The sequence below is a fragment of the Carlito syrichta genome, unplaced genomic scaffold, assembly GCF_000164805.1.
Source record: "Carlito syrichta isolate Samal-C Ts95f unplaced genomic scaffold, Tarsius_syrichta-2.0.1 Scaffold308160, whole genome shotgun sequence".
Lineage (NCBI taxonomy): Eukaryota > Metazoa > Chordata > Mammalia > Primates > Tarsiidae > Carlito > Carlito syrichta.
In genome coordinates this window covers 97,809-112,346 of record NW_007252256.1, presented here as the reverse complement: position 1 = coordinate 112,346, position 14,538 = coordinate 97,809, and the positions used below count along the sequence as shown (strand labels likewise).

At 44.0% G+C, this 14,538-nt stretch overlaps 1 protein-coding gene across 1 annotated transcript; it reads right to left on the bottom strand.

Moving 5' to 3' along the window:
- Positions 1-1,953: 1,953 nt before the first annotated feature.
- LOC103267544 (very-long-chain 3-oxoacyl-CoA reductase-B-like) lies at positions 1,954-13,355 on the bottom strand. Its single transcript, XM_008065127.2, has 11 exons — positions 13,196-13,355; positions 12,848-12,894; positions 10,837-10,912; positions 10,482-10,592; positions 10,281-10,348; positions 4,064-4,108; positions 3,824-3,858; positions 3,308-3,389; positions 2,766-2,831; positions 2,304-2,453; positions 1,954-2,019 (listed from the first exon to the last, which is right to left on the bottom strand). Exons 1-11 carry the CDS (start codon positions 13,353-13,355, stop codon positions 1,954-1,956), a joined length of 906 nt encoding a protein of 301 aa, XP_008063318.2.
- Between the last annotated feature and the right edge of the window lie 1,183 nt (positions 13,356-14,538).

Below are 14,538 nucleotides of genomic sequence, written 5' to 3'. Positions count from 1 at the left end.
AAAATGTCATACAGGTAAGAGAGCAAGATTCAACTATATACTGTCCAGACAGTTTAAATTTTAATACCAAGATAAGTTAAAAATAAAAGAAAAACATGCAAACACTAATAATCAGAAAGCCATAGTGGCTGTATTAATATTGCATACAATAGACTTCAGACAAGAAACATTAGCAAAGATAAAGCAGGAGATTTCATAAGGATAAGAAAGTCAATTCATCAAGGGGACATAGCAATACTAAATGCATATGCACCTCATAACAGAACTCCAAAATACATAAAGCAAAAACTGATAGAACTGAAAGGAAAGAGACATATCTTCAATTAAAAAATTGAGCCCTAAATAACTGGTGGAAAAAGAGACTTCAAATCAGTAGACATATAGAAGACATGCACAACACCATTAACCAACTTCATGTAAATGGACATTTATATAACATTTCTAACTGCAACATGGACGTTATGTTTAATGGTACCCATGGAAGAGTTACCATGCACAAAGAGAGACCATATGCTGGAAAATACAACAAGTTACATTTAATTTAAAAGGCTTAAACTCTTGGGGCATATCCTATAACCAAAAGATTAGATTAGCAATTTCAATAAGACAACTGTAAAAATTTTTATTATTTGGAAATTAAAATAGCACACCTCTAAATATACAGGTAAAGGAAGAAATCACAAGGGAAAATAAAAACAGTACAAATTCAATGACAATGAAATTGCAACATATTAAAATTTGTAAGGCAAGATAAAACAGCTATCCCTTAACTCTAACTTTTCAGTGCATTTCGAGTAAGTTTCAACTGTGTGTGATGGCTCATGCATGCAATCCCAGCACTTTTGGAGGTTGAAGCAGGAGGATAGCTTGAGCCCAGGAGTTTGAGACCAGTCTAGGCAACATAGCAGGAACTCATCTCTACAAAAAATTAGCTGGGCATGGAGGACTGCATCTTAGTCCCAGCTATTCAGGAGGCGGAGGCAGGAAGATTGCTTGAGCCCAGGAGTTCAAGGCTGTAATGAGCTGTGATTGTGCCACTGCTCTCCAGTGTGGACGACAGAGTTTTAACTTTTTAAATTTTTTTGATACCGAGTCAAAAAAATTAAAAAAGCTAAAAACGAGTTTCAGATATCAGTACACTATCCCTAAATAATTCAGCCTGCATATTATTAACTAGAGTTCTATATGTGTTCGTGGTTATTTTTGTTATTGATTTAATTCTCAGTATTATTTAGTAAGTTTCATCCAGTCTCAAGATGGAAAGAAATCCATTCCTGTATTCTAGCTGTGTTTTGTTTTTCCTATGGGGATTTCTGATTCATTTGGAGTGTATACTGGTGCATGGTCGGAGGTATACCTTGTATACATATTAGGGGGGAAGGATTCTATTTTTTAAATATTTTATTGGACCGGGCTCGGTGGCTCAGCCTGTAATCCTGAGCCTTTGGGAGGCTGAGGTGAGTGGATTGCCTGAGCCCACGAGTTCGAGACCCGCCTGGGCAACTTGGCGAGACCTCATCTCTACAATAAGTCAAAAAATGAGCCGGGCATGGTAGCGCGCACCTGTAGTTCCAGCTACTTGGAAGGATCGCTGGAGCCCAGCAGGTCGAGGCTGCGGTGGCCAGGAGCGGCCATTGCACTCCAGTCTGGGCGGCAGAGTGAGACTCCAACTCAAAAAAAAAAAAAAAAATTTTTATTGGGATGTAATTCGCATACCATAAAATTAACCCTTCTAATGTATATAGTTTAGTGGTTTTTAGTATGTTCACAGAGTTGTACAATCATCTCCACTACAATTTCATATTAAAATTCTTTCCCTCCAAATGTCTATCAAGTTATCAGCAGCACATATGAACACATCTATCTTTCTGCCAGAGGTGTGAGATGCTGCCCTTATCACAAAATTTCCAGGTGCTCAGGGGTCCCATTCTATCCTACTGGCCACCCTGTCATTTATTCCGACGTGTGAGACATCTCTGTTGGCGTCTTTGTTAAGATCAGCAGCCCTGAGCCAAGATTCTAAGGGAGAAGAAGGCATCGTGGCCACACCTCCTCAATGCCTTTTTGTTAACAGAGAGAACACTTTTAATGCTGGGAGGCTGCTGACAGAACACCAGAGAAGCAGGAAAGGCATCAGGAAAGCCTGGAGAGAAGAAGGAGTGGGGTGTCAGGTCTCTTGGGTGTCTCCTCTCCCTCCCTCCCCAGCCCCACATGGGGGACCTCTTTCTCCTCCTGAAGACCAGTGGCCTTGGTCAGGGAATGGCCCACCCAGCTCTCTGACTGTGATGCCCCCACGGAGGCACCTGCACAGCATGGCTGAAGCACCCGGAGACGTCCAAGGACAGGCCAAGGGTGTCCAAGGCCTTCCGGGCAAAGTCTTGTGGAGTCTTCACCAGCAGTCCAGGTTTAAAAAGAGAGGTCATGTTTGTGGCAACCAAAAAAGGGCTCACGGTCTACAGGAAGGTAGTGGGCAAAGGAAAGAATGTCCCTTACCTCCCTCCTGGCCCAGGATCTCACCACCTCCTCTGGTCCCCCTGGGACCTCCCAGGCCTGACCCCCCACCACCTCCCATGGGACCACATCCCCCATGGGGACCCAGGGCTTCTGAGTGTTCCCCACTAACACCCTTCTGAGTCACCGATCTCCCTCAGACAGCATCTCAGCCCCCTCCTCTACGAGCCTCCGCCAGCTCTAAGTACTCGTGCTCTCTCAATTGAGCTGTCACCCTTGCCATGTCCCTTCTGAGCCCACACAGAGTCCAGCACCTGCACGGTGATCCCCTCAGGGAAGTACTCTGCACCCACCGCCTTGGAGAAACTTCGCACAAAGGCCTATGAAGGAAGGAAAGGGGTCCCAGGACTGAGAGCCTTCCCTCTGAGGCAGGAATGGCACACAGCCCACCCTTGCCCCAGCACTGTCTCTCTCCCTGGAACACTCCATGGCTCCAGAGGGCCCCAGCCTCACTTGAACACCTGAGCACTTTCATGGTCGCAACTTCCCTCTACCACCATACACCCATTCTCCACTCCAGCAGGGCCCGTCTCAGAATTCCCTGACCTCATTCCCAGTCCCAGTTATTTGCTTGACTCTCATCTTCCATTTTTCTTTAAAAACAATTCTGGCTTGCCTGCTGAGCTGTGCCTCAGATGGCTGGCTGACCCAGCAGTAGCCCTAAACTCAGGGGCCACATGACACTTCTTCCTTCCTTCATTCAGGATTTGTTTCCACCATTAGCTCAGATACTAGAATAAAGGGTTAGTGGAGAAATTTCCACAGTCCTGGCCTCAGGTCTTGGGGTTCTGGGTACCTTAGAGGCTGAATACATTGCTAAGAGTGGCCAGGGGTGCGAATCAGTCACTGAAGAGATGTTAATGATGATGCCTTTGCCCCTGTAGGAGTAAGCGCTCATTGGAGGTCATGGCCAATGGGAAGAGAAGGTCTACCTCTCCCCCCACCACACCCACCTCTCAGCCTGTGCTCTCATCTGAGAAACTTCAGATAAGCAGGAATTAGAAATGTGAGTAGCAGCACTTTGGGAGGCGGAGGCAAGAAGATTGCCTGAGCTCAGGGGTTTGAGACCAGCCTGAGCAACATGGCGAGACCTCGTCTCTCCAATAAATCAAAAACTTAGTCAGGCATGGTGGCACATGCCTATGGTTCCAGCTACTTGGAAGGCTAAGATGGAAGGATCACCTGAGCCCAGCAGGTCAAGGCGGTGGTGACCGTGAACATGCCACTGCACTCCAGCCTGAGAGACAGAGTGAGATTCTGACTCCAAAAAAAAAAAAAAATGTGGGTGGAAGACAAAGAGACTGTCTCTTACCTGGTGACCATTTGGGGCAGGATGAGCCGAGTCATCTGTAGAGAAGGGTGGGCAGGGTTATGTTTTTGCTGAGGATCCTCTCACCTGCCCAAGACTCCTGCCCTCTCTTTGTCAAATTCACTTCCAGTCCCCTACCCTCACTCAGCACCTCCTCCATGGCAGGTTTAGTGCTGTCGGATGCTGAAGATCACCCAGAGTGGTCAGAGCCACCCTGACCTAAGCCTCCTAGCCCAGTCTCACCTGGACCACAGACATAATGTTGCAGTTGACAATATCCGAGATGCGCTAGGGAAAGAAATGGAACCAATCATTCTCTCCCTTCACCAGCCCGGCCACATCCCACATTTACCCATATCCTAACTTTTTCTTAGACATACAACATTTTTTTTTTCTAACTAGCACTTAATAGAATTTAAAATGTACACACACAATGACCCATTAACTCAACTTCTGGAAATTGGTTCCTTTCCAAGATACTCATATACATGGAAAGTGAATATGTTCAAAGATGTTCCTTGCAACATTATATGTAGCCACAAGAAATATTACAAAATATACAAAGAAACAGGAAAGTATGGCTTTTCATAGCAAAACATGCTTTCAACAGAAACCATCTCTGAGGAAGTCGAGATATTGGAATTACTAGCCAAAGACATTAAGTCAACTGTTTTAAATATGCTTTATCAGCTAAGGAGAATCATACACAAAAACTAATGGGAACCAGAAAAATATACATAAACATAATAAGAATATCAGTAAAGAGTAGCAATTATAAAAAAGGACCAAACAGAAATTCTAGAACTTAAAAGCACAACAACTAAAATGAAAAATGTACCAGGCAGGTTCAACAGCACATTTGAGCAGGCAGAAGAAAAGATAAGCACTCTTGAAGATAAGCAAATCGAAAGCATCCAGTCAGAAGAGGAAGGAAAAAAAGCTCCACCTGAGATAATTTACTGTCAAATTGTCAAAAGTCAAATACAAAGAGCATTTTGAAAGCAGCAAGAGAGGCTGGGCTCAGTAGCACAGCCTGTAATCCTAGCACTTTGGGAGGCTGAGGTGAGTGGATTGCCTGAGCCCGCGGGTTCGAGACCTGCCTGGGCAACTTGGTGAGACCTCATCTCTACAATAAATCAAAAATTAGCTGGGTGTGGTAGTGCACACCTGTAGTTCCAGCTACTTGGAAGGCTGAGGCAGAAGGATCACCAGAGCCCAGCAGGTCGAGGCTACGGTGGCCAGGAGCGGCCACTGCACTCCAGTTTGGGTGACAGAGTGAGACTCTAACTCAAAAAAAAAAAAAAAAAGAAAAGCAGCAAGAGAGAAGTGACTCATCACAAAATATCCTCAATAAGATCAACAACAGATTTCTTATTGAAACTATGAAGGCCAGAAAGCAGAGGAATTCCCAATTTATAGTCCTGAAAGAAAAATACTTATCAATTGAGCATTCTATGACTTGAAAAACTATCCTTAGGAATTAAAGAAAAATAAGACATTCCTTGGTAATTAAAAGCCAAGAGAGTTCACTGACAGTAGATCTTCTTTTCATTTGGCATATAAGAAATACCAAAGAGAGTTGTTAAAGCTGAAATTAAAAAGAAAATACTAGAATAGAAATCAAGTCATAAAAAGAAATAAAGAAACAGGTAATAGTAACTACATAGGTAAATAGAAAATCTAACAGTATTGTACTTTTGGTTTATAGCTCCTGGATTTTTTTGTATATGTTTAAAAAGGCAAATACATAAAATAGTAAATATAAATATATGTTATTTATGCTTATGAGCACACATATATGAAGATATAACCTGTGACAATTGAAAGGGCAGACCAAGAGTGGGAAGCCACTTTTCATCTTGTGCTTAAACCCTGACACAATGATGAGAAAGTAGAAGCTATGCTTTTGGAGAAATGCCTACTTAGGTAAAATTAACTTTGCCAACTTTGTCTTTTCAGAAACAGACTTCCTGGTGCCAGGTATCAGTGGTATCTCATAGCGGCAATCAAGCTCGCCTAGAATAAAGGGAATTTACAAAGCCTAAGACATCATGCATTGGGCAAGGACTGTAAAAGTCATGAAACTTCTAATTACAAAAGTTATGACCGCTCAGAGGGAGAGGGGGTGGGGATTCGATCTTCCAGTAAATTGGACCCTATCTACAGGGAAGCCAAGGATTCCCCGAAGTCTCCCACTGGGAATGCCTAGGAGATAAGGGGAGGTGCACCCCTCCATTAGCTCTAAGGAATGTCATTGGAGAAGGTGTAGGAGAATGAGAATCCTTGTCACACCCTTCTCTAGGGGCTATGATAATGTGGGTGGACATTAGTGGGTCTCTGTGTCACAGGTTCTCCAAGACATCCACAGGTGGTCAATAAGGAAATCACAGCAGTCACATCTACCTGATTGCAACATCTCCAAGGAAAAGGATTTAAGCCAGGGCTTTGGGGGGTTACGTCGCCACACTCACCTAGAGTGTAGGCCCGCTCCCTGTCTGTGGGGGGTGAAGCTTTCTTAAATAAATCTTATCTTCTTTCACCTCTTTCTGTGTTGCAATTCTTTGCATTTACTCAGATCTCTGGGTTGCCACCACGCACGTCCGGCTTGCCGGCTCTGGCTGTGCTGCATCTCCCTGCACCTCTCTCCTCTCCATCCATCCACCCTCACCCTATCCGGACCCTAACAACAATAACTATAAATCTGGAGGGAAAGATATGTATAGAAGCAATTGTCTACAATTGAAAGTAACTTGGTATTATTCAAACTAGGTTGTTACAAGCTTAAGATGTTAATTGTAATTCTAAGAAAATCACTTTAAGATATAAAGAAAAGGAGAGATGGCAACCCGAATGGTACACTATCAAAACTCAACTAAAGTTTTAACAGCAATAATGGAGGAATAGAAGAGAAAGGGTAAGATTTCCAGAAAACAAGTATCTAAATGATAAAAGTTAATTCCTTCTTTATCAGTAATTACTTAATTACAAATAGATTAAACTCACTTATTAAAGGACACAGATAGGCAGATTGGATTTTTAAAAAACACCCAACTTTATGCTGTCTACAAAAGATTCACTTTAGATACAAAGATACAGGAATATTGAAAATGAAAAGACAGGAGAGGCATTCCATGCAAATAGTAACCAAGAGAGTTAGCGTGGCTGTATTATTGTCAGACAAAATACACTTTAAGTGTAACATAGTTTACAAAAGACAAAGAAGGGCATTATATTTTAATAAGAGGGTCAATTCAGCAAGATGCAACAATTATACAACCCCCAAAGTCCAAAATATATGAAACAAAGACATAAAATGCAGTTTGGGTTGTGGTCCCTTCCAAATATCATGTTGAAAGGTTATCATCAATGTTGAAGGATCATGGAAGCAGATGCCATGTGAATGGTTTGGTGCTATTCTTGCAGTAATGTTTCAGTTCTTTCTCTATTAGTACACAGGAGAGCTGATTGTTTAAAAAGCCTGGCACCTCTTCTCTCTCCTATCTCCATTTGTGCCATGTGTCACACCTGCTCCCCTGGCAGCTCCCCTTGCCTTCCACCACAAGTAAAGCTTTCTGAGGCCTCATCAGAAGCCGAGCAGATGTCAGTGCCATGCAGAACAGTGAGCCAAATAAGTCATTTTAAAATATAAATTACCCAGCAATTCTTTATAGCAATGCAAAACAGACTAATAAATGCCTATATGAGAAACTCAAAATGGATCAACGCTCTAAATGTAAGAGTTAAAATGAGAACACTCTTAAAAGAAAACATAGAGGAAAACTTTATCACATCAAATATGGCAGGGTTTTCTTGACTATGACACCAAAAGCCCAGGCAACAAAAGAAAAAATAAATAAACTAGACTTCATCAAGTTAAAAACTATTGTATGTTAAGGAACACTACAGGCAATGAAAAAGCAACCCCAAAAAATGGGAGAAAATATTTCAAAAAATATATCTGATAGGGGATTCATATTCAGAATATATAAGGAAATTCTATAGCTGTTAAACAGTCAATGGGTTAAAGAAGAAATTCTGCTGGGTGTGGTGGCTTGTGCCTGTAATCCTAGCACTTTGGGAAGCCAAAGTGAGAGGATTGCCTGAGCCCAGAAGTTCAAGACCAGCCTGGGCAACACAACGAGACCTCATCTCTACAATAAATCAAAAATGAGCTGATGTGGTGGCACATGTATGTAGTTCCTGCTACTTGGAAGGCTGAGGCAGAAGGATCACCTGAGCCCAGCAGGTGGAGGCTGCGGTAGCCATGATTGTGTCACTGTACTCCAGCCTGGATGACGGAGTGAGACTCTGACTCAAAAAGAAGAAGGCGAAGGAGAAGAATAAATCACAAAGGAAATTAGCAAATGCTTAGAAGTGAATTAAAATGAAAACAAATCATACTGAAGAGTATGGGACTCAGCAAAAGCAGTGCTAAGGGGCAAATTTATAGATGTAACGCTACATTAGTAAACAAGAAAGGTCTAAAATCAACAGCTCTACAATTTAAGGAAATAGAAAAAAGAACAAATGAAATCCAAAGCTAACAGAAGAAAATAAATAATAAGTATTAGAGCAGAGGAAAATAAAATAGAGAATTTAAAAACAATGGAGAAAAATCAACAAAATAACAAGTTAGTTCTGTGAAAAAAAGAGAAAAGACCCAAATTACTAAAATCAGAAGTGAAAGTGGGAACATTACCACTTATTCTATAGAGATAAACAGTATTATAAGTGAGTACAGTGAATAATTGCACACTAGCAAATTGGATAGCCTAGAGGAAATGGACAAATTCCTAGAAACATGAAACCTACCAAGTCTGAATCACAAAAAAATAAAAGATCTAAATAGATCCATAACAAGGAGATTAAATGTCATCAAAAACCCCCATCCTCCAAAAAATCCTTGGACCATATGAGTTCAGTGATAAACTGTACCAAATATTTAAAGAAGAACTAATACCAATTTTCCACTCCTCTAAAAAAAATGAAAGAAGCAAAAATACCTCCCAACTTATTCTATGAGGCCAGCATGGTTCTGATATGAAAGTCAGACAAGGAACTAAAAGAAAAGAAAATTACAGACATATCCTTTATGAACAGTGATGCAAATATCCTCAACAAAATACTAGCAAACTGACTTCAGCAGCATATTCAAAGGATTATACACCATGATCAAGTGAAATTTTTTCCCTGGAATGCAAAGATGGTTCAACAAAAATCAATTAATATAATACAGCATATTAAAAGGATGAAGAAAAAAAGACCACACCATCATCTCAACTGTTGGAGAAAAAGCACTTAACAAATGCCAACATTCTTACATGATAAAAACATTCAACAAACTGGGAATAGAAGGAAATTACCTCAACATCTATCCTGTATATGAAAAGCCTACAGCTAACATTATACTCGCTGTGAAAGACTCAAAACTCTTTCTACCTTTGCCACTTCTATTACATAATATTGGAAGTTCTTGCCAGATAAATTATATGAGAAAAGTATCATTCAAATTGAAAAATAAGTCAAATAATTTCTGTTCACAGATGATATGATCTTATACATAGAAAACACCAAAGATTCCACACACAAACTGCTAGAACCAACCAAAGAATTAAAAAACTAGCATTTTATAAAATCAACACACAAAAAATCAGTTGTGTTACCATACACTAACAATGAACAATCCAAAAAAGGAAACTAACAAAACAATGCCATTTACAATAGCATGAAAAAGAGTAAAATACTAAGGAATTAATGTAACTTGTACACTAAAAACTACAAAACACTGCTGAAAGACATTAAAGAAGAAAGAGATAGATGAAAAGACATCCTGTGTTCATAAATTGGAAGACTTAATGTTGTTAAGACATCAACACTACACTACCCAAATTGATCTAAAAGTTTGATGAAATCCCTATCAAAATTCATGTGGAATTTAAAAGACCCCGAGTAGTCAAACAAATCTTCAAAAAGAACAGGTGGGACATGGTGGCTCACATTTGTAATCCCAGCACTTTGGGAGGCCAAGGCAGGAAGATCACTTGAGCCCAGGAGTTCAAGACCAGCCTATGCTGCCTAGGTCTCTACGAAAATTTTTAAAAATTAGCTGGCCATCGTGGTGCATGCCTGTAGCCCTAGATACTTGGGAGGCTGAGGGAAAGGGTTGCCTGAACCTAGGAGTTCGAGTCTGTAGTGAGCCATGATGATGCCACTGCTCTCCAGCCTGGGCGACAGAATCAGATCTCCACTCAAAAAATAAAAATAATATTAAGAGGATGTACATAGGTTATATGCAAATATGACTGCATTTTATATTAGGGACTGACACCTCCACTGAGGTCCTAGAACGAGTAAACCCCGGGCCGACTTTAGTTTAGTGTATTGAGTGGGGTTTCCAACAGAGGGCAGTAAAGACCCTGGGGAAGAGGAACCAGGAGGGCTGGCAGTGGCTTTCACTCACTTTGGCGACGTTCTCACCATTGAGCAGTTTCTGAGGGAGTCTTGAGTACACCATGCCCACGTTGTTCACTGAGTGAGAGCAGAAAGACTGTATCACTCCAGCAGTGCCAGGAAACAGGGTGGGAGAAAGGGTGACCATGAGGGGGCTTTCAGCATGGCTGCAGCCTAGGGTGGGCTGCCCCACGCAGACATGGGGACACACCCAGCACTCCAATCTCCAGGTCCTGCAGTTCTGCCTCGATGGCTTCGTAGATCTCCAAGCCCCCAGTGAAGTCGGCCACGATGACGCGTGTGTTCCTACCATGAAGCCGCTCTGGAAAGAGGGGGGAGAGAGAGTTGACTCCTCAGCCCAGAACAGTCCCACCCCTCGTCCCCTCCCCACCACCGGCCCCTGTCCCTGTCCCTTGCCAGCCCCACCCCAGTCCCAGACTCTGCTGTTGTCTGGACACCAGCTCTGGTCCTTGACCCCGACCCTGCCCAGACCCTGACTCCGACCCCAGCCCCACGCCCCAGTCCCCGTCCTGGCACGCCCCCAGCCTGGTGCTTCTGGCTCCCACCTATCTCCTTGGCCTCTAGCTCCAACTTGCTGAGGCTGCGACTAATGAGGACAATGTTCAGGCCTCTCTGGGCGAGCTGCAGAGGATTCATTCATTCGTTTCTTCACGAAGTAACACGTGTCGGCTGTATCCCGACAGCGGATTACACAGTGTCATAGGCACTGTGGATACTGAGGGGAACAAAAGACAGAAACAAAAGCCTGCCCTCGTGGGGCATGCGGGAGTATCCAGGGAGCCACGACAGCAATGCAAAGGCCCTGTCTGGACGCTTAGAGGACAGCATGGAGTCTAGCGTGCACTCAGGGAGGCTGGTTGAACGCTAGTTCAGCGAGGTGGACAGGGGACCAGATGACAGCATCTCCAATGCCCCAGTAGAGACTTTGGTTTTTCTCCTAAGGGATATAAAATCCAATAATCCTTAGGCCAATGTGGTAGTGCACACCTGAAGTCCCAGCTACTCAGGAGGCTGAGCTGGGAGGAACTTGAGCCCTTGAAGCCGAGGTTGTAGTGAGCTATGATTTTGCCACTGCACTCCATCCTGGTCGACAGAGCAAGACTCTCTCTCAAAAAAATCCAGTAATTTAAGTGTTTGTTCCTTCCTTTACTCATATATTCACTCAAAATGTGTTTAGATGATGCTGGGGACACAGGATGTACTGTGACAGGTCCCCCATGAGTCTACTTAAGGCTGTATGTGTACTACCTGAACCCTGAAGAACAAGCGGTGAGCCAAGGCCACAGTGCCCAGCCAAGGAGCAGGTGTCTCTGAGACTCAAACATCCCAGGGCCTGTCTGGGAACATACTGTGAAAACCAGTCTCATCACACATACAGAGCTGGAAAAGAGACAGAGAATTAGGTTAAAAGTAGTTTAGAAAGTGGTGGCGGGTGGGTCTCCAGACTGGACAAATATCTAAGTCCAAATAAATTATCTACTAGCCAAGCTGGACTTGTCCAAGACATTCTTTGGTCTCTTGGCTCCTTCTCAGTTTGGGGGGCACATTCTTCCTATTTGGTCCCACACATTTGTGGAGGGGGGTTGGTCAGCTTTTTAGTGCATGTCTGACCCTCTCAGCCTGCATATCTGAGGGTCATGTGTGATAGGGACTGGGCGTCCAACGGTTTTGGAGGGAGGCTGTGCTGGAACATCTCAACTGCTCCATGTATCTGAGAGGCAGATCCTAAGAGATGGTGTGAAGAGCGTTCATTCATTCATTCATTGATTCAGCAAGCCCTTTGCCATCTACTTTGTGGTGGCTCTAGAGTAGGTGGCACTGGCCAAAGTAGCCCAACCCTGTCCTGAGGGGCCTCACTGTCCAGTGGGGGTGAGAGACCAGTCTGCAGACAGTGATGGCCAGAGTGGATATCATTACCCAGCGACTGGCCTCTAGCCAAAGATAACGTCCCCTCCCCCCACACCACACTTCTCCTTCCACTTCCCACCAGCTCCTCCCCACTTCTTGTCTACTCCAGGACAGCAGCAGGGCTTTTCTCCCATCTTCTCCTTGGAGCACGACTTCTCCCTCTTCTGGAGTTTCCTCATCAGCGTACACACCCGCCGTGATCACCCCATCTCCCATCCAGGGACTTCCCCATTTCGGACCATCCCTGTTCTTCACTCAACATTCCAAGAAAGGACGATCTCGCTGGCTCTTCTCCCATGCCCACTCCACTCTGGTCAGGTCCCACCCCTGACACTTGTCTCTCCTCGCCACAACATATGCTCCAGGAGGGCAGGACTTTTTGGTTTCTTTGAATGCATTTTGTTCACGGCTACGTCCAAAGTACCTGGTAGGTGCCTGGCACACAGTAGGTGGCCAATAAATACGGGAAAATGGGAAAACAGGAGGCTTAGATGTGCACTGAAAATACCCGCTTGAGGGGGGCTTCCTGGAGGAGTGACCCTCTGAGAGGACCAGATAAAGCACCCAATTCTCAGTGCACCAGGGGTGGATGACGACAGACAGACCAGAGAGGCTCCCTTGGCCCCAAGACTCCACGCGCAAACTCACCTCGTGTGCGTAGGCCTTGCCAATGCCGCTGGTGGCTCCTGTCACTACTGGGGGGTGGGGAGAAAGAGGACGGGCAGGAGGGGGCGGCCTCCTCTCCCGCAGGCTCTGTCCGGGTGCCCAGGCCCAACCTCAGCCCGCCCAGACGCCTTGCCCTCATCCCTCCTCTAGCCGGGTCTCTGACACCTGCTCCCCTCACCTGGACCGGTTGGGGACCTCATGCCTCCCCTCCCCTGGTGGCCCCAGCCTTCACCTCTCTCGCCTCCCGCAGTGACCCGACCCCCGCCCTGCTTGGGGACTGTCACCTGGCATCTCCCGGCTCCTCCGTCCCCCACCCCGGTCGCCCCTCACCTGCCCAGGCTCCGTGCGCCCGGAGCCAGGGGGCGCCCCGGCGCGCCCGGGGCAGCAGGTAGACGTAGACGCCGCGGCCCAGCTCCCAGGTCGCCCGCAGCAGCAGCCACGCGGCGGCGACGGCCCCCAGCACGCTCAGGGGGCCCCACTCGGGCTCCATGGCAGCCCTCGCCTACCGCCCCCCAGGCCCAGGGCCAGGTCTAGGAGGCTGCCTCGAGGGACCGCTTTTTGACCCCGGGCTTGCCCCTCCCACAGGGCGAGTCCAGCATTCCGCCCCGCCCCTCACTCGGCCACGCCCCCGGCTTTGGGCTAACCCGACAAGCCACGCCCACCGACGGACCCTCGCTTTAAAGGTAGAATAGATAAACAGTAATGGTCAACTGGTTTTTGTTTATTGTGGAACTTACGGTTATTGGTTAATTTTTTTGTGTGTGCTTTATTGTGGAGCTAATAGCAAATGTTTGAAAGTTGGTTAGTAGGTTTTTTATAGTCTTTGTTGTGGTCAGTAAATGTTTTGGTAAAATTTTGTTTTGAGGTCACTTATTTTAGTACAATTTATTTAATTGCACCACATATTTCTCCATAGTTTATGGCAGATTACTCATTAAAAAAAAGAGAAATTCATGTATGATCAAGCTGGCTAAAATTTGAAAGGGGTTATTTAGTTTTCTATAAATTAAGCCCACTGAAGCTGGGCCAGAATCTAGGCCCCTATGTCAGAATAACCGAGATTTTAAGAACATTTATTGATCAGTCCTTTAATTTAAAAAAAATTGTAGAGGATTATATAAGATTGATAAAAATCTTAACTTATTTTCCATACTAATTTAAATTAGGTAGATTTGTTTATAAATTTTATTAAAATTAACTTTGATGTTAATAATACACTCATGCAAAAGAATTTACTTTCTCTTTTGAACAAGATGCTTATGTAATTTCAAGAGATGAATGATTTTTGTTTACCTTTTGAGTAAACTGCAATTTAAAAAAATAATAGGCAAGAGAGACAGATTCAGTTGGCCCAGACTGTCTTTCTTTCTTTCTTTCTTTCTTTCTTTCTTTCTTTCTTTCTTTCTTTCTTTCTTTCTTTCTTTCTTTCTTTCTTTCTTTCTTTCTTTCTTTCTTTCTTTCTTTCTTTCTTTCTTTCTTTCTTTCTTTCTTTCTTTCTTTCTTTCTTTCTTTCTTTCTTTCTTTCTTTCTTTCTTTCTTTCTTTCTTTCTTTCTTTCTTTCTTTCTTTCTTTCTTTCTTTCTTTCTTTCTTTCTTTCTTTCTTTCTTTCTTTCTTTCTTTCTTTCTTTTTTTGAGTTGGAGTCTCACTCTGTCACCCAGACTGGAGTGCAATG